The 23,398-nt window shown below is 35.4% G+C and overlaps 1 protein-coding gene across 1 annotated transcript; it reads right to left on the bottom strand.

The window, feature by feature from the left end:
• Nucleotides 1-20,210: 20,210 nt before the first annotated feature.
• Nucleotides 20,211-22,657, bottom strand: LOC143532173 (aluminum-activated malate transporter 8-like). The gene is made up of 6 exons (XM_077027299.1): nucleotides 22,381-22,657; nucleotides 21,785-21,925; nucleotides 21,397-21,669; nucleotides 21,194-21,291; nucleotides 20,895-21,038; nucleotides 20,211-20,813 (listed from the first exon to the last, which is right to left on the bottom strand). The coding sequence occupies exons 1-6, from the start codon at nucleotides 22,655-22,657 to the stop codon at nucleotides 20,310-20,312; spliced, it is 1,437 nt and encodes a 478-aa protein (XP_076883414.1). The 3' UTR covers nucleotides 20,211-20,309.
• Between the last annotated feature and the right edge of the window lie 741 nt (nucleotides 22,658-23,398).

The raw sequence follows: 23,398 nt of genomic DNA, 5'->3' as shown, positions 1-23,398 counted from the left end.
GTTGGGATTGGAAATCCGAAAAGTCATGGTGATACATGAATTGTCAACCTCCAATACTCATTTTCTTGTATATTTTATATTGAGGATTGAAAAGTCATGGTGATACATGAATCGTCAATCTCCAATACTCGTTACTCGTCATTTTAAATTGAGAATTCGGAAAGTCATGGTGATACATGAATTGTCGATTCTCGATTCGAATTTGTTATCTGTATTAAGTTAGCATTCAAATTCATGTTTGCTTTAACTGTTGATGGTATCTAACCCCGCGAAACCAAACTTTATAAGATTATACTTGGCGCTAAGATATTAACTAAAATTAAAACTTTTATAGAATGCCTCCGCTATCTCGCCGTCATCAGAGGAGAGAAGCCTCGCGCAGGCGTAGACAGCAACGTTCCCAGGAAATGGCCGCCGCAATAGCCCAAGCTTTGAGCCAAAACAATACCTCCAGTTATAACATTAAGTCCTTTAACGCGGGTAACCCTCCAAAGTTCACAGGTCTTGAAGGAGCCACCGTGATGCTCCAGTGGCTTGAGAAAATAGAAAACACTTTCCTCCACACCCAATGCCCCTCAGACAGACGAACCCTATATGCTTCCAGTGTCCTGGAATCTAGAGCGCTTACATGGTGGAATGGAGTAGCCCATGCGCGTGGCGCAGAAGCTGCTTCTAGCATGACATGGGAGGAATTCAAGGAAATTCTGACGCGAGAATTCTGCCCTCCCAACGAAGTTAAGCGCCTGGAGGAGGAATTTTGGAATCTTAAGCAATACAGTGGCGAAGCGCGCGAGTACGCGACGCGCTTCCATGAACTAAGCCTGCTTGTCCCTCACCTTGTTACCCCTTCCCGCCGAGCCATAGAGAAATTCCTTGGGGGTCTCCCCATGGAAATTCAAGATTCTGTATGGGCCAGAAACCCAGCAACCCTCTCTGACGCCATCGAGTTGGCCGCTGTGCTCAGCGACAACCATGTCAGAGCAGGAACCCTGTTCCTGCGGGGAACTGAGAAGACCAAACCCACCAAGACTGCCCCTGAACCAGCAGAAACCAAACCAGAACCCTCAAACCGTAACAACCTCAAGCGCAGGCGCAAAGCCTATGCGCTTACCAGCCCGCCCATTGTCCAGCAACCCGCCTACCAACCTCCAGTACACGCTCCTAACCCACTGTCAACCTACCCAACACCTCCTGTAGTCCATAACTATGCCTTAACCAATCCGGCACTCCCTGCCCCGCCAACTAAGAAACCTTACACAGGAAACCACCCCTTTTGCCCAACCTGTAGATTTCACCACCCAACCCAAACCCCGTGTCGACTTTGTCACCGATGTGGCCGCGCTGGTCACATGGCGGAAAACTGTAGAGTTCTTCCCGCCAATCCAATTGCGCCAACACCACCAGTCTACCCGCAGAACCCACAACCAACCTACCAAAACCCACGACCCAGATCGTGCTTTAACTGCGGTGATCCCAGTCATTTCCGGAACGCTTGCCCGAGACTACAAGTTCAGATTACGCAAGCAAATCCGGTGAACCAGATTTCGAACCAAATGACGCGTGGCCGAGCTTTTAACATAACCGCGCACCAAGCGCAAGCGAATAATGACGTAGTTAATGGTACATTTTTGCTTAACGGATTTTATGCTTCTGTACTTTTTGATACTGGCGCCGATCGAAGTTTTATTTCTCGCGCGTTTGAGCAGAAGCTTGCGCGACCGCGCAACGATTTAAAAGAAAATTTTTCAGTTGAATTGGCTAATGGTGAAACTGTTTTAATTAACTCAGTGATTAAAAATTGCACGCTTAACCTTAACGAAAACGATTTTCTGATCGACCTCATCCCCATGCCTCTTGGAAGTTTCGATGTTATTATTGGTATGGACTGGCTCTTGAAGAATCGCGCCGAAGTTATTTGCGCCAAGAAGTTGATTCGCATTCCTCGAGAAAATGGTGATCTTCACATCTATGGCGAGAAACCCTCCCGTGGTCTTAAACTTATGTCTTGCGCCGAAGCCCGAAGACTCATGCGGAAGAAGTGTATTGCATTCTTAGCCCATGTGGTTAAACCCGATGAAGGAAAGAAGAAGCTTCGTGATATCCCTGTTGTGCGTGATTTCCCTGAAGTTTTTCCTGATGATCTTCCTGGTATCCCTCCCGCTCGTGAAGTCGAGTTCCGTATTGATCTTGTCCCTGGTGCTTCCCCCGTAGCCAAATCTCCTTATCGTCTTGCACCCGCTGAGATGCAAGAATTAGCAAGCCAACTTCAAGAGTTGACCGCTAAAGGATTCATTCGCCCTAGCTCTTCGCCCTGGGGTGCTCCGGTGTTGTTCGTTAAAAAGAAAGATGGTTCGTTTCGCATGTGTATCGATTACCGCGAGTTGAACAAACTCACCATTAAGAACCGGTATCCCTTACCGCGTATTGACGACCTCTTTGATCAACTCCAAGGTGCCTCTTGTTTCTCCAAGATCGATCTCCGCTCTGGCTATCACCAGTTGCGCATCCGCGATGAAGATGTTCCGATGACTGCTTTTCGTACTCGTTATGGCCATTTTGAATTCTTGGTCATGTCCTTCGGTTTAACCAACGCACCCGCCGTTTTCATGGAACTCAACATGAGACAACGCCGATGGAACGAACTCATCAGCGATTACGATTGTGAGATCCGGTATCATCCTGGTAAGGCTAATGTGGTAGCTGATGCGCTCAGCCGTAAACCCAGCCAGCTTAACTGCATTTTGCCGCGCACGCAGCTTCACTTTGCGCCGATTCAGAGCAATCTTGAATCACGCATTCGTGACGCGCAGCGCGTATCCATCAGTAATGGTAACCTTCGCGCCGAGTTAGCGTGTGGCGCGGAAGCTCATTTTGTCCCTAATCTGAGTGGAATTCTCTGCTATCTCGATCGCATCTGGATTCCCTTTGATGAGAATCTTCGCGCTGATATCCTGAGTGAAGCGCATAAATCTCGGTATTCTATTCATCCCGGCGCTGATAAGATGTACAAGGATTTGCGCATTACTTATTGGTGGCCCGGTATGAAAAAGGATATTGCTGTGTTCGTAGCTAAATGCCTGACTTGTTCTAAGGTAAAAGCTGAACATCAACGCCCATCTGGTTTGCTCGAACAACCAGAAATTCCTACGTGGAAATGGGAAGGTTTAGCGATGGACTTTATTACCAAGTTACCTTTGACAACAAGCAAACATGATAGCATTTGGGTAATAGTGGATCGTTTGACTAAGTCTGCTCACTTTCTGCCCATTCGTGAAAACTACCGTGTTGAGCATCTCGCGCAGCTTTATGTTAAGGAAATTGTCTGCCGCCATGGTACTCCTTTGAGCATCATATCCGATCGCGATGGCCGTTTTATATCTCGCTTTTGGAAATCTCTCCAATCTGCGCTAGGAACTCGCTTGGACATGAGTACGGCATATCATCCTCAGACTGATGGTCAGTCTGAGCGAACTATTCAAACTCTTGAGGATATGCTCCGATCTTGTGTTCTTGATTTTGGAGGTAATTGGGATTCGCACCTGCCTTTGATCGAGTTCTCTTATAATAACAGCTATCATTCCAGTATTGGTATGGCCCCATTTGAAGCACTTTACGGTCGTAAGTGCCGCTCCCCGATTTGTTGGAGCGAAGTGGGTGAAGCTCAAATCACAGGACCCGAACTTGTTCAAGAGACAACCGATAAAATCGCCAAAATCCGTGATCATCTGCTGACTGCCAGAAGCCGACAGAAGAGTTACGCAGATCGCAGGCGAAAGCCTCTCGAATTTCAAGTTGGTAATCTTGTTCTCCTCAAAGTGTCACCCTGGAAGGGTGTTGTCCGCTTTGGGAAGAAAGGTAAGCTTGCTCCTCGATATGTTGGACCATTTAAGATTCTCGCGCGTATAGGAAAAGTTGCCTACAAACTTGACCTGCCGCCCGCGCTCAGTAATGTGCATCCAACGTTCCATGTATCCAATCTCAAGAAGTGTTTAGCCGACGAGAACCTTCACATCCCACTTGATGAAGTTCAAGTTGACGAATCCATGCATTTCGTTGAGAAGCCTGTTGAGATTATGGATCGCGAGGTAAAGCAAACCAAGCGCAGTCGCATCCCTATCGTGAAAGTTCGCTGGGAGACCAAGCGCGGAGCCGAGTTTACATGGGAAAGGGAAGATCAAATGAAGATCAAGTACCCGCACCTGTTCTCTGCGCAACCTACTTCGAGATAAATTTCGGGACGAAATTTCTTAAAGTAGGGGAGACTGTGACATCTGCCCCGATCCGACCCGACCCAGGTACCCGTTTCTCCGATCCGATCTCGTTCTTTTATGATATAATATTTATTTATACTTATATTTTACTTTTAATAATAATAATATATTTTCCTTCCTTTTTCTTCTCTCTTTTCCTTCCCGCCGTCCCGTCCCTCTTCTTCTCTCTTTCCGCCTTCTTTTCCCTCTTGTCGCCGTTCCGCCTCTTCTTCTCTCTTGTCGCCGTCCCGCCCCTCTGCTTAACCCTTTAGCCTTGAACCCCCTTTTTCTCTTAACTCTTTGCTTGTCCTTTGGTTCTTCCCGCCTAAGGTTGTCTGCGCAGCTCCACGCGCCAGACTCCTTACAAGGAAGCCTGCGCGACGACCAGTTGTTCCTGCGATACGCGAGGCGAACTGTTCTCGCAGCGCGCTAAGAATTGTAGTTCTTCTCGCAGCGCGCTAAGAACGGAAGTTCTTCCCGCGACGCGCTAAGAATTGTAGTTCTCGCAGCGCGCTAAGAATGGTAGTTCTTCCCGCGACGCGCTAAGGATTTTAGTTCTTCCCGCGGCGCGCTGTGGACTGTTCTCTGTCTGCCTTCGCCCTCGCGCGCGCGCTCGAGCCTTCTCGCGCTAAACCCTTTGAGTTTTCTTCTGTTTAATCTAGCCGTTTACTTTTGTGATGTCTTATCTTCTGTGCTGTTGACCTGACCTATCTTATGTCTGAAAAGCCACTTTTGGCGCAGCATGCGCACCAACCCCATTGGTTGACAGAAAAAGTGACTGACATTATCTTTTGAGATCTGCTTTTTCCATGCTTGACCAGTACCTTTATCTGACCCTCCCATGCCTGTTTACTGTTACCTGTCAGCTTTTCCTTATCCCCTGCAGCTGCCATATCTTTTGCTTTTGGATTCTTTTACTTTTTGGAGATCTTTTCCCCTCTTCTAGGGATTGTGTTCCCTAGGGTTTCCCTATAAATAATAATGTTATTTTCCTAACACTGCACACACAAACACTTGTTATCTTCCTCTTCCTTGCTCTCTGCCGTCTCCTTTCTCCTTGCCTTCGCTTTCTATCCTGTTCTGCCCTGCTTTTCCGGTAATATATATATATTATATATAATAATTTACTTATTAATTATGCTAACTTATAATCAAGACTTAAATCAAATCATTAAAACAATAATCTTATTTATAGGTTAACTTGTGCTTGTTTAAAGTTGATTCTTGCTTTATCTTACACTGCATCGTTTATCAAGTGAGTAATCTCGTACCTAATCCCTTTTATTTTTAATGTTTTGGGATGTTCATGTGTTCATACAAATTTAGAGTCTTAAACTGTTTATGAACTTTAGTCGCAGTATCCCATGTGTTGAGGACGTAGACTTGGCTGTTTATTTGTATGTGTGGATCATTAACCGTCTTGTCGGTCTATTCCGCAGTTCTCATGGTACCATTAGATGAACACGGGAGAACAATCGTTTATGATTTTCTCTTTTGTTTACACTTGCACAGTTTTTCTTGTTTGTGAGCTCAATTGTGAGCACTGGCAGTCTATGAATCTTAGAGTTGGTCCCGATCAGATTACACCCTTGTTGAAAACCAGACATACACATGTTGCGCGCAGATTTATTGTTATCTATGTATTGTAATTAAACTTGATTTCTCACCAACACGCAAGTGTTTGACGTTTTATTTTAACACATGTTCAGGATTGCTGTAGCTACATTTGGAGCATGTGGACACGTAGGACGTTTTTACTTTTGGACCTAGATTAAAATGTATCAAGACAAGTTATTGTTGTTCGAATATTTTGCCTTATAATATATTGATTTATGTTGATTTATGTTATCTCCTGTTTACGTTGCGCGTGCGTGAATGAATATATTCATTAAATATTGACACCCAATAGTGTCACGAGTAATGAAACAATATGTGGCGCCCCGATGTATAATCCGCCTTTGGTCGGGGTGTTCCAGGTTTCCTCTGGATTGCCTCCGAATTGTAGTTCCAAGTCTCGAATCCGTTGTTGTAGGCGTTCGATTTCTTCAACGTCACGTGGATCTCGTTGCGGACCACCCGTGCCCATTGCACCACCGCGACGGTTGGCGTTGCGTGGAGGTCGTCCTCTACCAGCCATGATTGTCAAACCTGAAAGCTGATACCACTTGATGGGGATCTTGAAGAGGAAGGAACACAACAATAGAGAGAACAAAAGAATTGGAGATAAAAATCTCAAATTAATTCATAGAATAAAACTCCCTCGTTCAACAAGGAAAACCAACATTTAAAAGTTCTTCAACAATCAAATAAAGGAAAGAAATCAAAATCCCAATCAATCAAAGATTGGTTATTATGCGATTACTAAATTAAAACAAAAGAAATCTTTAGCTTAAATAAACCGTGTATGCAACATGGGTCAAGGACGATCATCCGAGCCGTTGACTGGGCTGACGTGAAGTAGGCTCGGCATGTCGGTTATGGCTCCTTGATCCGCATCAATTTTGTTGGTGTTTTTAATAGCTAAAAAATAGAACGTTTTCGCTTCTGATTATTTCCAGACCTATTCACACATCACGTATCCACAACCAATTTATTCTAATTCTTTGTTTTTTTTTTCATTTTTAATGACCTTACATGTGTTTTATATTAACATATTGTTTTATTATGGTATCGTATTATATAATATTCTCTGACCGGCCCGAAAAATTTAGCGTTTGGTTGTGTGAAATTTGAACACCGAAAAAAGATGAACCCATAGAAAAAAAATCCTAGATCCGCCACTGTCAATAAACACTTTTGACAAAAAACACTTTTAGAGTTAAATAAGCAATCCCAAACACCCTCTAAAACCAACCCCACCTTAGCCTTCATCATCATGCCTCCTATCATATAATTCCGGTTGTTTTACCCGGCCACCACCAGAACTTCAGCGACACCCAAGAAACACCAACACAAATCCATGATCCTCTTTACCATGAAACTATCGAACAAGATTGTGATGCTTCTCGATTTTCATTTTGAAATCGATAATGGAGATCGAGAAGAACTATGATATGCTTCAATTTATTTAGCATGGTGGAAGGAACGATTCGAGTTCTAAATGAAAATGATTTGGTTAGATTTAACTAGAATTTTTTTTTACTTGAAAATCAATTTGGGCTCATATTATTCAGATTCCATTATTCGATTTCACCATCATCATCAAGTTTAATTTGCATCATTGACCACAAACATAATAGTGTGAGTTTGTATTCTTGCTAAAGTTGATTGAAATTTTTTGAATGGGTTCGATGGTGTGGCTACAATTGGTTAGTTCACTATTGCAACGTACTTTCATTCAAATAGGTAAAAAGATATGATAAACAATCATATATATAGATGTATAACTATGACCTAAAAAAATATGACACGTAAAAAGACAAAATAGACCTTGGTTTAATGTTAAAAAATATACGAGGTTAGCGATTGGGATCGAAATAATAAGACTTGTAAAACCTCATGTTTCTAGTTGCAATAATAATAACAATAACAACAACAATAACAATAGCAACAATAACAACAATAAAATAAAAATGAATAAAAAAAAAACCTTTTGAATGAAAGTTGTTTATGAAAGATTTTAATATATTACCCTAAACATTACTCATTATTTATTTGTTCCGGAATGGAGAAAAAAAAAGTAAAGAGACTATTTACTCCATAAATGCAAGGCAAGCCTTGCAAAAATTAATAAATTGCGTAACTTACACACTCATTCTTTTAGATGCGTAAATTTTTTTAACCCCTTGGCAAGAATAAGTTATATGTTTGGCCCTTATGACAAATAAATTTTAATGTTTAGCCAAATTAAGTGGATCGAGCCATCTTGAGTTTCATTTGGAGCCCCGTCGAACCAGCTTGGAATGAAGTTCAAGTCAAGTTCGAACTAGTCTTGACTCGACTCAGCTCATCTCCTTAATTACAGCCTTTTAAGTTTTGTTCTCTATTACATTCACATAGACACCCAACTAGTGTGTGTATGTGAGCATCCTTGATTGGAACTTATAACCAAGAGCTTTAAAACTAAAATAAAATGCCCCAAAGAGCAAAATATATACACATATAGAAGCACTTAATAGATAATCAATTATAACTAGAGAACTCAAAGAATCACCTAAATACCGCTACATTTAATCATATACTTAATCATTTATCTTACTTTTTTTAAGGGAACATATCATATAATAGTAACCAAGTTTCAAAAGTGTTCTAATTAGGCTATTCATATAATTTTTCTTCACATCAGGTCACTAAATTTTCAAATCGAGCCTCATTGGACTTTTTATGCATTTAGAAAGCAGTGAAGGAGAGATGTGGGGATCAAAATTTGCAATATATGTAGTTATATTTAAAAATAAAAAAAACGTTAATTATATTAAAAATAAAAAATAAATAAAATCTATGTTACCACTCGACATCAATATCAAAAAATAGATAAAAAGATTTCCTTATTGAAACAAAAACAAAACATGATAAAAAAACTAAATATGAAAGTTGAGTTACTTGATTGGAACACCTTTTAAACTTACTGACCTAATTAAAACATTTTTAAAACTTGGATACTATTCTACAAAGTTGCTCCTTTTTTTGCAGTTATCCTACTTGTTCTAGCTTCTATTATATGTAACAACATTCATTACAGTAGAACCTTTATAATTTAATACCCCATAAATTAATAACCTCGATAAAATTAATAATTTGTCTGATTCCAACTTTGGACAAGTATCAAATTGGATCTCAATCAATAAAATAATAAATTTTTTTTAAATCCCAATGTAAATATATTGGTACAAGCGAAACTATAAATTAATAATTACTAAAATATTCCAAAATTCTATGATCGTCTAGTAAAAAAATGAATTTATAATTATTTGTTCTTTTGTGAACTTCAAATCTATATTGAGTTCATCTTTAAATCTCACCATTGCACTTAAGAGTTGAGGCACTGTAATCTCGTATTACAACAAAAAGTTGTGAAAGAGTTGTTGCCGCTTGTAATGCTTCTTTCTGAGTGACCGGTTCCAAAAGTACCGAATTATCATCAACCGGATTTTGAACGGTATCCATTGTAATTTCTTCAATGCTTTGAACCTTGTAACATTCATTTTGGGCCGATAATGCATTCCCGTATAAGCCAACTCTTTAAATTAATAATTTATTAATTTATCGATATAATAATATCTCGTTAAATTAATAAAATATCCCGGTCCAACATTATTAATTATAGGATTTTACTGTATATTGTTTTCTGTTTAAATATATTTATGTTATATGTAGAAAACGTAATATTAAGTGTCTTTTTAGGCCTTTGATGTTTAAAATGGGGATTGAGTCACTAGAAATCTTTATAGTTGGTCGGAGAAGACAGGCCGCCAAAATGGTGCTACTTTCACCGTCAATTTCTTCCTTGGTGGATCCACCTTTTTTATTTCACTTTTTCCGTTTTGCTTTTGTTGTTTTCTTTTCTTCTGGTTCTAGAGGATAGATATTATACCACAAGTAAAATGATGTACGGCAACAATTTATAAATTTGAGTGGATGGATGACAATTAGGTCAAATTCGTAATCTGGTAAAGCAAGTTTAAGAATCATTAAAGTCAAGACTTGTTTTACAAAAGTAATTTATAGGATAAACTTGTCATGTTTAATTATGTTAACGTTTATTTAATGATCTAGGTTATGGACATGTGTATTGCACGAATTGTTAGTTCATAAACATCTTAGAGTACTTGGAGCATGCTTCTAAGAGTCTTTTAACTTGATAACACTGAAATTCAAGAATCCAACTACCATAACTTGTCCTATTATCTATATAGATAAATATCAGATTGTCGGTGCCACAATGTTTTTTTTTATGATATTCTGTTTGCCCATTTATATAATAAACATCGGACTTTGAACAATCTGTCAATTTGTTCTAATGGTTGATGGCCTCCTGTATAGTTCCTGATATTTAATCTTTGCGGGTTCGATCCCTCACGGCAACTAGTGGCTTTTTACTTTATGTTTCTTTTAGAACTTGTTGCTTGATTTCATTTTTAGTTATTTTTTCCTTTTCAGTTTTTAAGCGTGTTTTGTTTGTTTCAAATATAATGATTTGAAGACATTATTATAAATTTTAGTTTTAGTTTCTATACCTGTAATGAACCTAACTTATACTAAACGAATTTGCGTTGGCTTATCGCTGCTAGGCCCATGTTTTAAACATGTTAACTTGACGGAAATTTTGTTGGCTTAGTTCTGGTACCATAATTCGCGTCGGTTTGTCGCTGCGACGCCCATGTTTTAAACATGCTAACTTGAGGGAAATTTTGTTGGTTTAGTTCCGGTACCATAATTCGTGTTGGCTTGTCGTTGCGACACCCATGTTTTAAACATGTTAACTTGACGGAATTTTTGCAGGCTTAGTTTCGGTACCAAAACAAACATAGCCGGAATTTTTTATTTAAATGCTATTCTGTATCATTGGCTATTTGGCTATATGAGTGTCAATACTATTATGTGTGCTTACTAATTTACTTTTTTGGGCTTAATGCATTATGCACATACCGGTACGAACCTGAATGATAGCGACCACATTAATTCGTGTAACTTTGATTTTAAGTTGTATCTTACTATCTTGTATGCATGCCAAAACTGTTTTGGATCCTTACAAAGTTATAATTTTTGATTTAGTGTTGGTGACGTAAAAAAATTAACCGACAGCAACTGAATCCATGTCTCGCCGCCGCAACGCGGCGATTTTGCTACCTAGTTATTTTTACAAGGTCTGATAACATTCGTGGTTGAACTTCAATTATAAACTTAGCTAGGTTATGTAATATTAAATATAATGGTGTTTGGCTTATTATCAGAATGCATATTTAGAGTAAGATATGTATTAAATAAGGTGCAAGGGTCAATATGTCATATGTCATATGTCAAATTGTGAACGATAGTTGTCATAGGGCTGTCTCGTTTCTCAAACGACGTGTCTGTGTATTTATATATGTGGGTCGAACTTGAACTCTTGGATCTATCGCATGTATCAAAATTCTCAAATAATCAAATGCAATTTGTCAAATCCTTGCTCTCAATTCACATTCATAACAATATATATATTTGATTTGCTACTTGAATACCAAAAATTGGTATCAGAACATCAGGTTAATTAAGAACGGATAATTGAGAAGCATGCAAGAAAGATCATCGATAAAAGTGTGTTCGCTTTGATTAGAAATTTGTTCTGAGTGTATCATATTTTTGTTCTGAACATTTAAAGTGTGTAATTTGTTTTGTTCATAAATTTGTTCTGAGTGTCATTGATTTATGTCTCAAACGTTTAAAGTGCATGTGTTCGTTTGGATCAGAAATTTGTTCCGAGTGTCTTAGATTTTTGTTCTAAACATTTAAAGTGTATAATTCGTTTTGGTCAGAATTTTGTTTTGAGTGTCTTAGATTTTTGTTCTGAGTGTTTAAAGTTTTTTTTTTTCTGATTATTCGAGTTTTGTTACGAGTATTTAAAGTTTTGTCTGATTAATTAAATATACAGTGTGTATTTTGTTATGAGTGTCTAATTGTAGATGAGTTTTGTTCTGAACGTTTCAACGCAATATCCTAAACTCTAATCAGAGCTCAACTGAATATATTACTCTGCGATTCCATAATCGATTGATGATTCTACACCCTCCTACGCATCAACTTGATTGATTAATTCATCAATTTGAAGATTCTCGATGTTCAACGACGTTCTATTTTGATTTTTGAGATTTCATACTTTAAGCTCTAATAAGGGTTCAGAAATTGGAACAGATAGAGCGCGAAGTTCAGAATTTCGATCAGAAACGATTTGTAATCGATGAATTTGATCACGAACTATATTTGGGCTATTTACGAAACTGTCACTGCATGTTCTGTAATCTAACGTTATGAAAGGTCGCGTACATAATGTATATAAGCCATTATTGTACAATAACTTACCCTTATATATTGAAACACAACTTGTAAGGTTTTAGTTTTTATAGTTTGTTCACCAAAGTTTTAATTATACATATTAGAAGTTTAGAACATAACTTGCAACGTTTAAGCTTTCAAGTTTAGCCGTCAAAGTTTTTAATCTTAACACATGAAGACATTTTACATGAAATTTGATTTGCGATATTTTGAAAAACTAATTTGAATCATTTTTGAAGAAAAAAAAATCAAGTGGTAATTGCATGATTTTCCTTATGAAAGGTTGTGGGTTCGAGTCACATCTAAAGCAAATTGTTCCAAGTTGAGCCTAAGGGTTTTTCTAGTTGTGGGTTTCCTTGTGGGTGGGTGGACTGGGTTATCATGTTCGGTTATTCGAGTGAAGAGGCGATCCGTTTTTAGGGTGATCCCGTCCAGCCTTTTGTTGTTCAAAAAAAAATAAAATAAAATAAAAATGATCAAGTAGGTTAGAAATCAAAATCAAAAGCAAGATCAAGACACAAGATCAATAAACACTTCATTATTGTAAAAGAAAACTAACTCAAAAGCTCGCTACAATAATTCTTTGTTGGTAACCAAGACATTTAAAGTCTCTTACCAAGCCCTATATTTACAATCTAATCATAACTTGGTGACCAAGACATTATTATAATAATCGTATTACAATTTGAAATCTAAGCCAATTTGACCAACTTATCAACTTAGGTACTTCCATATCCACCGACTTGTGAATACGGTCCGGAATTACCAACACAAGAAACCAAAGCTATGTTGTTTCTATAACAAGGGCAATAAATCAAATCTTGTGAGGCAAAATTGAATCATGTGTGGTACGATAAAATATTGTGTTGTACGTTCAAAACCTGTGTGGTAGAGATGAGATCGGTGCTGTATCGGCAACGAACTAGCATTAAAAATACCGATATCGAATTTATAAAAAAGTAGGTATCAAAGACCTTACTGAATCTATCAGTACAATACCATTGCAGTATTGGTATGGTACTGATACCCTTACAAAATGCTCATCTTGATCTATGTGGTATTGGCACCATATTGCTACTTTTGAAGTTATTTATTAAAGACTCATTGTTATATAATCAGTATATTTTTTATGTTTTTATTTTGTTACCTACTAATAACCAGATAAAACAAGTCGAGGTTTAGATTGCTGCTAGAGACTGGACTTTGATTTAAAAATTTATATTGTGTTATCCGTATGTTTCATTTATGATTGCATATAACATCACTGAACAACATAAACGGCGATGAAAATATATATTTTCTAAACTAACGAATACAAAAAAGAAAAATTAAATGTTCATATTATTTTGTTTGTTTATTTTTTTTTGAACAAATTTTTAATTCTCCACATTTTTGTTTCTTGTGAAGACTGAAGTTGTGAGACTTGAACCCCACTGACTAACATCAACAATTTCATCACACACAAGAGATGGGTCTCATATTATTACTTTGATTAAAGTTAAAAGTAAATACAAACAAATATTTCCAATTTGTATTAGTTTTTGGTTGATTTACACAACTATTTGACGAGGTCGGACTCAGATCATGTTGGAAGAACAAGAAGTCAATTCCCAATGTGAAAGTGGGATTATTTTTTTGGTTTTTAGTTAGGTCATATTTTAAAAAGTATAAATGGGTCGCATGTTCTTCTCTTTGATGTGTTCATGATGCCGAAACAGAATTTTATACTTTAATAGCCAACTTTTATGTCTAGGTTCACGAATTGCTTAATGTCCCAACTTTTGTACCATGTATATTATTTTGATGTATAGCCTTTTAACAAAATTTGGAAATTTGGAAATGTTAATACAAAGTGAAAGAAAATATTAGTAAGTTATTTTCGCCCGATGTCATCAGAAATTGATATGGTGGGAATTTTCAACGCGTATATCTATAATCTGACTTATTAAGAACGCATAAAAGTAATTTACGATACAAAAAAGAATAGAACTTCGTTTTCAATAATATTGAGAAAAATATTAAACATCATTAGAGTTAATCTATGCGTGCCGCGGGAATTTTGGTACCTGCATTTTGATCTATCAGTTCACTTGCGAAAATAGTATACGATATCGAAAAATTATTTTTTCGTTTTCAATAAAATTTATATTGTAATGCTTTGAAAAAAAGTAAACATAAATAACTTTCTATTTAGAATTTAAATGTTTTATATTTCAAACGAAGTTGGCTTTATTTAACTTCAAATGTACCACATCCATCGGCTTTTTAATTGTTTATTTGTGTTTTAAATTTTATTTAAACTAAGTTGTATCAATATAATAATATTTTTTTTTGGTCTACAAAGATAATATGGATGTAAGAAATACAAAAGGTATCGTTACAGGAAAAAAATGCATAATATTTGATTGGAAAATTGAAAATAAATAATCCCATCTTTTTTGTATTAGCCGATAATAATCTCATCTTTATTAAAAATTAATACCAACGGTCCAACTATTTTTGTCTCAATGATTCTCTGTTAAAAAACTCTTAACATCGTTACGTTATTTTTCGAATTTCAAACCGATATTTTAGGGCTTTTGATCAGAAGAATGATATGAGTCAACTGATGCAAAACTTATCTCAAAATGATGTATCATATGGATTGATTTTTGTTAACTAGAAATTCAAACAACCGAATTGAAATATTGTTTCGTCGTTTGGATCATTATTTCTATATAAGTTTTATATCAGTTGACTCGTATACTTATTCCCATCAAAAGCACTAAAACATCGGTTTGAAACTCGGAAAAAAACGTAACGGCATTAAGGGTTTTTTAACAAAGGAATATTGAGACAAAAATAGTTGAAAGGTTGGACCGTTGGTAGTGATTTTAAAAAATTAGATTATTATTGGCCAATACACAAAAGGTGAGATTATTGTTTCCAATTTGCCTATTTGTTTTCATTTTGCTCTGTTTATGGTAAAATATATATATTAAATAGAAGATAAAGAAAATTGGCCGTACCAGCATATACAAAGTTATACAAAACTTTAAAAGGTAATGCATTCTCGGGTTTAAAATATAAGGAAAAGAAATGATAAGATTGGACAGGGGAAGAAAGGAAAAGAAATTATATACTTAAAAGACATTCTCGAGTTAAAGTAAAAGAAGAGAAAAGAAAGTGCTAATTATATTCTTGAGTTAGATCGAAAGAAAAAGATAGGAAAAAAACTTATAACTTTACAATTATGTCCTCATAGTCAAATGGAAAAGAGAATTAAAATATGGTAAATTGGTAATATTGTAATGAGCTATAAACTTTCCTTCACAATCCAGCCATATTTGGCAGGAAACTTTTAGAGGAAAAAAGATCCAACTTTTCTTTCCATTCTCTTTCTTTTCTTTTAAAATAAAATGTGACATTCGTCAATTTCGGGTTTTGTTTGTATTCGTTTTTGTATTTGTTTATTATGTAAACCGACCCGATTTGTAAACCGAAGCTTATGTTATAATCAAAATGATGGATTTATGTTATAATATTGTTTCACGTTGGGTCTTGAAAACATCATATTTTTATTTTTATTTATTTATTTATTTTGTTGTTTTGTGTTTTTGTCTTGATCCATTTTGCATGAAATCTTTTGTGTCTCACACCTATATTTGACCACCAACATTACCCTATATATACACCACCTTTCCTCTTCATGTTCCCTTGCTACAACTCCAAAAAAAAAAGACTCTCTCAAACATCAAAGATTCAAGGTTATCTTCTTAAGTGTTCTTGAAAGTTTTTAGTCTTTCATCATAATTAGTTTATGTAGCCTTATTAATACTTGTTTATGGTTGTGCAACATATATATAATATACACCCCTTGTTTACCTTTGGTAGTTACTTCTCCGATTCCAGTTGGTGAGGTTTCGGACCTCATAAGACAAGGCTTCATGGAGGACTTCGTGTCCTTGATATATATACATCTATATAACTTGTTCATACATATTAATCTTGCTTATTTTAGTTTGTTGGTCATGTTTACAAGTTCCATGGTTATGGGTTTTTAAGAGTCTATGCTTCGGTTATACCGTAAATAGCTCTAAACCGTAAACCGAACTTTGTTACTAGTTTTGTTAAATAATTGTTTAAACATACTTATTTTTAGATCTAAGTTTCTAAAATTATTTTTACAAATTCTATGGTTATGGGTTCTTAGAATCTTACCTCGGTCTTAACCCGAAACATGATCCGAACCGAAAACCGAACTTTTGTTTAAAGACTTCATTGTTAACTTTTGGTTGTAAAACTTAAAGTATATTTTTTTATTTTTACATTATTATACAAGTTCTTTAGTGTTTGGACATGTGGAAACCATCTATGAACTTGTTGTGAGATGGAAACCGAACCAAAACGATTCTTACTCGCTTAAGACACACAATTGTGTTTTTTTTAGCCTTCAAGACTTGTATATTTCTTTAAAAATAGTTACAAATTGATTTTTAAATATTTTCTTAAGTACTTGGAAATGGTGGATCCAACTTGATCTCATAACAAAGTTTGGACCGACAAAACCGAACACTCGCTTAACGTGCGTTGTTAGTTCTAAAACAATGGAACTACATACTTGGTTAAGTCTTATTAAATTTTATTGAGTTATCTCATAACATTCAATATTTTGGAAAGTTGACTTTGGGTTTGACCAATTATCAAGACCCGAATCGACAACCCGAACACTCGATAAAAAAACCGTTTCAGTATCTTCATTCCAAAGGGATTTGCATTCTTGAATTTTACCCACCTTATTACTTGGTTAAGTCTTATTAAATTTTATTGAGTTATCTCATAACATTCAATATTTTGGAAAGTTGACTGTGGGTTTGACCAATTATCAAGACCCGAACCGACAACCCGAACACTCGATAAAAAAACCGTTTTAGTATCTTCATTCCAAAGGGATTTGCATTCTTTCATTTTACCCACCTTATTACTTAACATAGGTTGAGTAAATATTAAGGTTAGATACTTTAACCCGGTATCGAGCAAACTTACATTTTTAAAGGGTTATTATTATAAATTCTTAAATAGTTACATTTTAAACCTTGAACTTTAATTATTTACATTTCTCAACATTTATTTTGTTTAAAGACCTTGAAGACAACCTTTCTAAATTCAAGACTTCTTTTCTTTTTAGGCATTGTGCGTTAAACTCGTCGTTCTGACAAATCTCCAAATTATCATCTTTCAAGTTTACTACTTGAAGGTGAGTACTTTATACCCCATTTTCCATCTTTTATTTTGGGGGTGACATTTCATACTTATTCAACAAAATGCTTTATATTTGAATCTTAAACCACAAACGTAGTTGTATACTTTACCTAAATAATTGCTCGATTTGGTGTTCTATGCTTATATGCCTATGTGTTTATCGCTTTTGGTTGGTGGAACTACAAAATCCTAGACTATTTGGCATCCCCTTATAGCAAGGTGTCGTTAACGTAATGCAATAACGATAACTATAAAATCCTAGACTATTTGGCATCCCCTTATAGCTAGGTGTCGCTAATGTGTTTAGCGATATCTATTCATCCAAATTACCACTTTTATTTATCGTTTCATATGCAAGTTTTGTGGCTATCTTTATTATATACTAATATGATTAAACTTATAAATTGCTCACCAACCTTTGTGTTCCTTTGTGTTGACAAACTTTATTTTATGAAATGTTGCAGGTTTGCATCTTGGTTGATTTATGATTGTGAAGAAAACGACATCAAAGACCTTAGGATATTAGTAAAAATGAACAATATCAAATCTGCCATATTTTGTGATATCTTGTTTATGGTTATTTTATGGATAATTGTTATGTGACATTTTCGATGTTGTGAAATGAAATGAGTTTATTAAATACTGTCACTTTAATTAGTGTCATGTGCTTATGGACAATCGTTACACATCGGCATGTTCCGCTGCCTTTGGTCGGGGTGTGACATGAAAACTCAAGAATGACAAAAAAAAATTTCTTATCTTTTCCTTTCCAAATCATTAAATAAAAAACTCAAGAATCTGGTAGGGTGGCGAGCTCTCCTTAACCGACTTCTGACGATAATTTGATAAAAAGAAAAGTCAGTGCATGTCCGGACAATCATAGACTCGTAGTTGCTGCTTTATCTCGGGTGAAACAGTGGACCATGTGTTTACGTCTTGCTATGTTGCTTATGCGGTTTCGCATAACATTAGTTTGCGGTGTTATATACCCCTAATATATGTGTTTTTGATTCAAGATGGGTTTGATCTTTATAAGCATGTCCCTGACAATGAGCATAGAAGAAAGATGGTGCAATCAATTGTCATGGTAGCGTGTTAGTGTATATGAAAAGCAATGATCAACTGTACTTTTTTTCTATTTTTCTGGTTAAAATTTTAGATGAAATTAAGATGTTAAGTTACTTGTTTGTTGACTAAAAGTAGAAGGCTGGATTTAAATTGGAATTGATGAAAATTTTGACTTTCTAACCTGTCTAGTTATTGTTTTTTGTTTTTTTTCCCGCTTAACGACAAACAACAAAATATATTAAAGCAATAAAAAAAAACTGAGCAAAAACACCCACCAAAGTACAGGCCAAACAAAAACAGCTCCAAGCAATAAACTAAAAAGTAAAAACACAAACAGAAGCATAAAGATTTTTAGAGGCCAAACAAAATACTAACTTACACCTCACACAAACAGAAACATAAACTAAAGCATAAACTAAAAGGTTTTTTAGTTTATTTGAGGAAGCTTATTTGTGTAAGCTGTAAGTTACTATTTGCCCTCAAATAGTGGTGGATTAGTAATTATTAAAGCAACTTATTACTATAACAAATAAAAGGATGGTGGATTTAATGACTTATTATCAGCTTATAAAATATAAGCTAATCCAAACACTTAAAAAAAGCTTATCAAATTATAAAAAATAAGCTATAAAGCACTTTAAAATACAAACATAAGCCAAAAAATAAAAGCTATGCCAAACACCCTCTAAAAATCTTGTTTGTTAGTGTTTTTGTTTGGCTTGTACTTTTAGTTTATTGCTTGGAGCTGTTTTTGTACTATTTGCCACAGTTTGAGGACAAATAGTAACTTACACCTTACATAAATAAGCATTCTCAAATAAACTAAAAAACCATCTTCAAATAAGCTTATAAGTATAAGCTTAAAAAGCTAAAGCAACCACCAAGTTAAACCTATTTATAAAAAAAAAAAAAAGTGTTAAAAAAGTCAGGCCAAACACCCCCTTACACCCTCTCTCCCATGTAATCAATTTCCACTTCGATCCAATTAAATGTCGTGTAAACCATCCTTTCTTCAGCACGACGACAACTCCAACCTTCCTTTTACCGGGCAAGATCAAACCGCAACTACAGCCGAACAGGAGCAAAAAACATGATCCACCGATTCTACATCTTTCAAGCATAGATTACAAAGTACCCAATTTACCAAAATGCCAATACACATCAAGTTTAGTAACTGCAATCTGATCCTGAATGGGGTTTCCAAGAAGACCTTGTTATAGGACTGGCTGATCATTTTGTAATAATCGTACCCGAGAACCAAAAATCTAGTGAAACTGAGACCAAGGACTGGACTTCTAATGCCCCATTCAGTTTCTGTCAGTTCCGGTCCCGGTAAGTCGGTTTTCGGGTTATACCGAGACTGATTTTAAGGGATGGAAAATTGGAAAGGGAACCGAAGAAATTCCGGCCAAAATAAGCGGCAGCACGAAAGAGACATTTGACCCTCTTCAGTTGAGAAGTTAAGATGAAAAATAAAACCTTATAACCAAAAATAAAAAACCTAGAGCAATATGCATTTTGAATTCTAAAATTGATGCAGATTGTCGTTACAATACCGTGTATAATAAATGTATAAATAATACAATAAAATTCCATTAAAAAAATTGCCACTTGACACATTATTTTACTTGAAAAATCATCTGAAACAAATCGTTGGTCATAAATTAGGATTCTCATCATGACATAAAATGGTTAGGATTCATTTCCTATTGCTAAACACCCAAAACATATATCTTACGTTATTACTGTTATTATTATTATTATAAGTATAGTCCTCAATTATAGCTGGTTAATTTCTCGTTTGCTTTTATCATGATCCATTTTTTGTGGTATTTCATCATCTGCTATGACTGTAATAACAGTGATCAATTCTTGGTCATTTCCACCATCAACGGGCTTTATAGCCACACCACGGCGACGAGAGTGTGGCTTTCCAGCTACATCTGATGTCATGTCTTTTGGTTCTTTGAAGTGGGCTTGCTTAGAAAGTTCTTCAATAGCCTCGGATATCTTCTCAACACACTTTATGATGTCGATTAGTATCGATGTGACTGCGATGACTGGTATGGTTTCTAGGATGTTGTCTCGTTCAACTGCCATGGACCTTTTTAACGTGACATTGAGGTCATCTATTGCCTTTTTGCAATTTTCTATATGAACTGCCGAAGTAGAAGGTTGCACCATTAGGTTCATCGAATTTACTAATTCTTTTAACAATTTTCCTACTTCGGAGCTCATTTTCATGCAGGGTTCTTGAACTGTTATTTGAAACTCTGAGGGTACCTATTTAACAATATAATTAGTTGTTTTAGATCAAGTCATATATTTAGTATTACATATCTTAAATATAATACTTAATCATACTTCATATTTTGCGTCAAGATATCCACTAAGAGCTTCAATATGGTACGCACATTGTCGTGTATAAACTCCAATCTTCAAGTATTGTTTCCATGGGTGATTAAACCTAAATTTTCCATGTCCTATTTCCCACCATGCGAAATTTGCCTAATTTCAAATATAGTTCATTAAAAGTTGATCAATAATTAAAGGACTTGTGTACAATAATTGAACAAAAGTGTTAGCTTGTCCGTACTTGCATACATATGAGATACACATGATTTAAAAAATAAAAAATAGAGTATATAATAAAGTATCCTAACCAGTGATTCTTCGGTGGCTTTAGAATTTAGAACACTTTTATAAGCAGCAAGATATGATTTGTCACCTTTAGAAACTCTATAGTATTCTTCCCCAAATCCTATAAGACATTTGTTAATTTTCTATTAGATGCAATAAAATTTGTAATAAACTAAAGAAATCATAGAAATATGTTACAAAAATGTATATATATGTATGAACAAACCCTCTAAGAAGCTTGCAAGCTTTCCCAAGTTAGTAACAATATGTTTATGAAGATCTTCACCGGCCCACACAGGAAAAACGCACATAGAGATGGCTATACAAGTTGCACCACCGAAAATGATTGTCGAAAATCGTTGGTGAGCCAGTTTTATAATTTTATCAACTCGATAACCCGAAACAGATACTAAACTAAAAGTGAGTATGAATATCAGGACCCCGTAATCGTACTTCTTTTTTATGTTGGGAATGAATCTTGAAAAGGTGGCAGCAGCAACTAGGAAAAAAAAATCCATAACAATTTCAGAATCTAAATCAACATTAATCATAAATTAAGTATATATATCATATATCGGTTGTATAAATATAAGAGATCAAGTTAAAGATTTTACCTAATAAGAAAACAAGTAAACCAAGAACGATGGGTTTAATGGTTGGCCCGAACAGGCTACCAAATGATTCAGCCCCTACTCCTAATGCGCCAGCTAGTAACGTCGCAAAGCCCCTATTCATGCCTTTACTCAAAGTCGCACCTAATGAAACACATGTGAAAAAAAAAACATTTAGGAATTAGGATTGATGCAATTAAATTGACGACGACTAAGTTTGTGACACTTAAATCAAACAGAACATTTATTGCAAAGATTATGAATGTGCAGTAAAATTAAAAGTAATTTGTCTTGTTTGGATTAAATCAGATCACTCTCTCATGCAAGTTAATTTGTCTTGTTTGGCATTTGATAATTTCTATCTTTATTTTAACGGCTATTTGAATTACTAACCCACCCAATCATCTCCAATAATTCCTATATGATATCCATAAGTTTCAAATTAAAAGTAGGCATCTTTATTTTATTATACCGAACAAAAGCTAGTCAAAACATGTACATGCTCATGACTTTATCAGTTATGTATTGAACAATATTTATGCATTTGCATTTAGTAATGTACACTAATTCTGCTTATTGCGGTATATTAAGTTGCTTACCCACAGTGTACTCGAAAACGACAACCACGGTCAGGACCGCCCACATGCCGGCATCACCCATGCCATCATAGAATGGTTGTAGATAGTAAACCATGGAGACCAATGTGATGGCTAATGCCACTTTCAAACAGTGTGTAATCGTTCTAGGGTCATCAACAGCGATGTTCTTAATATTAGAGGCAAAATCAACTATGTCATGCTTGATCTTTGAAGGTGAGGTTGCGGTTTTAAGGCAAGTGAAAAGGGTGGTTGGTGATGGTGAAGAATCATTCCCCATTGCCATCTATAGCGGCTATGTAGCAGCTGGTCTAAGATGAGATGAGAGATAGCTTATCAAGTTAAATGAAGTTGGCCTGATATATATATATATATATATATATACAGGTAGGCTGAGTTCTCAAAAGTATGTTTTGTATAACAAAACAAATATTAATGAGTTTGAATATACATATGTTCTTTTCGAAAAATGAGTGAGAATTGAAGAAATGAGTAAGTCTTAGAGATAGTGGTACAAGATGACCTACAAACTAGGTTTAAATCCTAAAAGAAAAAAGAAAAGAAAAAAGAAAAGAAAAGTGTGTGATAAGTGTTCCAAAAGAATTTAAGAGTGGTATAAAATGATTATTATGAAAGATAATAATGAACTAAACACTAAACAAAAGAACAAAGGCTTTTTTTAAAGGCTAGATATATTAATTAAAGAAAAGAAAAAAAAAAGGTTACCTTGTAAGCTATAAAAAGGCCCGAGCATACAAGAGAATAGAAATAACATTAGTCCAATAACAATTAAAAACCAACACTCTAAAAACAAAGGAAAAATAATAAAATTAAACATGCACCAATTCAAGTCTTAACCCTTGCGGCTCCTATTAGTAATATAGTGTTTTCTAATACAATTAAGAAATGAAAATGTTATGTTTATTTGTTTAATTGATCTTTGAGTTATTAATTCTAGAATCTAGCTTGTTTTTTAACAGTAGTGCTAATTACCAACCGTGAATATTTTGTTATTAAATGT

Source organism: Bidens hawaiensis, unplaced genomic scaffold, assembly GCF_021521415.1.
Source record: "Bidens hawaiensis isolate Kalapana, Puna unplaced genomic scaffold, B.hawaiensis_p1.1 tig00009385_1, whole genome shotgun sequence".
Lineage (NCBI taxonomy): Eukaryota > Viridiplantae > Streptophyta > Magnoliopsida > Asterales > Asteraceae > Bidens > Bidens hawaiensis.
Note: the sequence above shows the minus strand (reverse complement) of the source record. Positions and strands in the feature narration are given on the sequence as shown.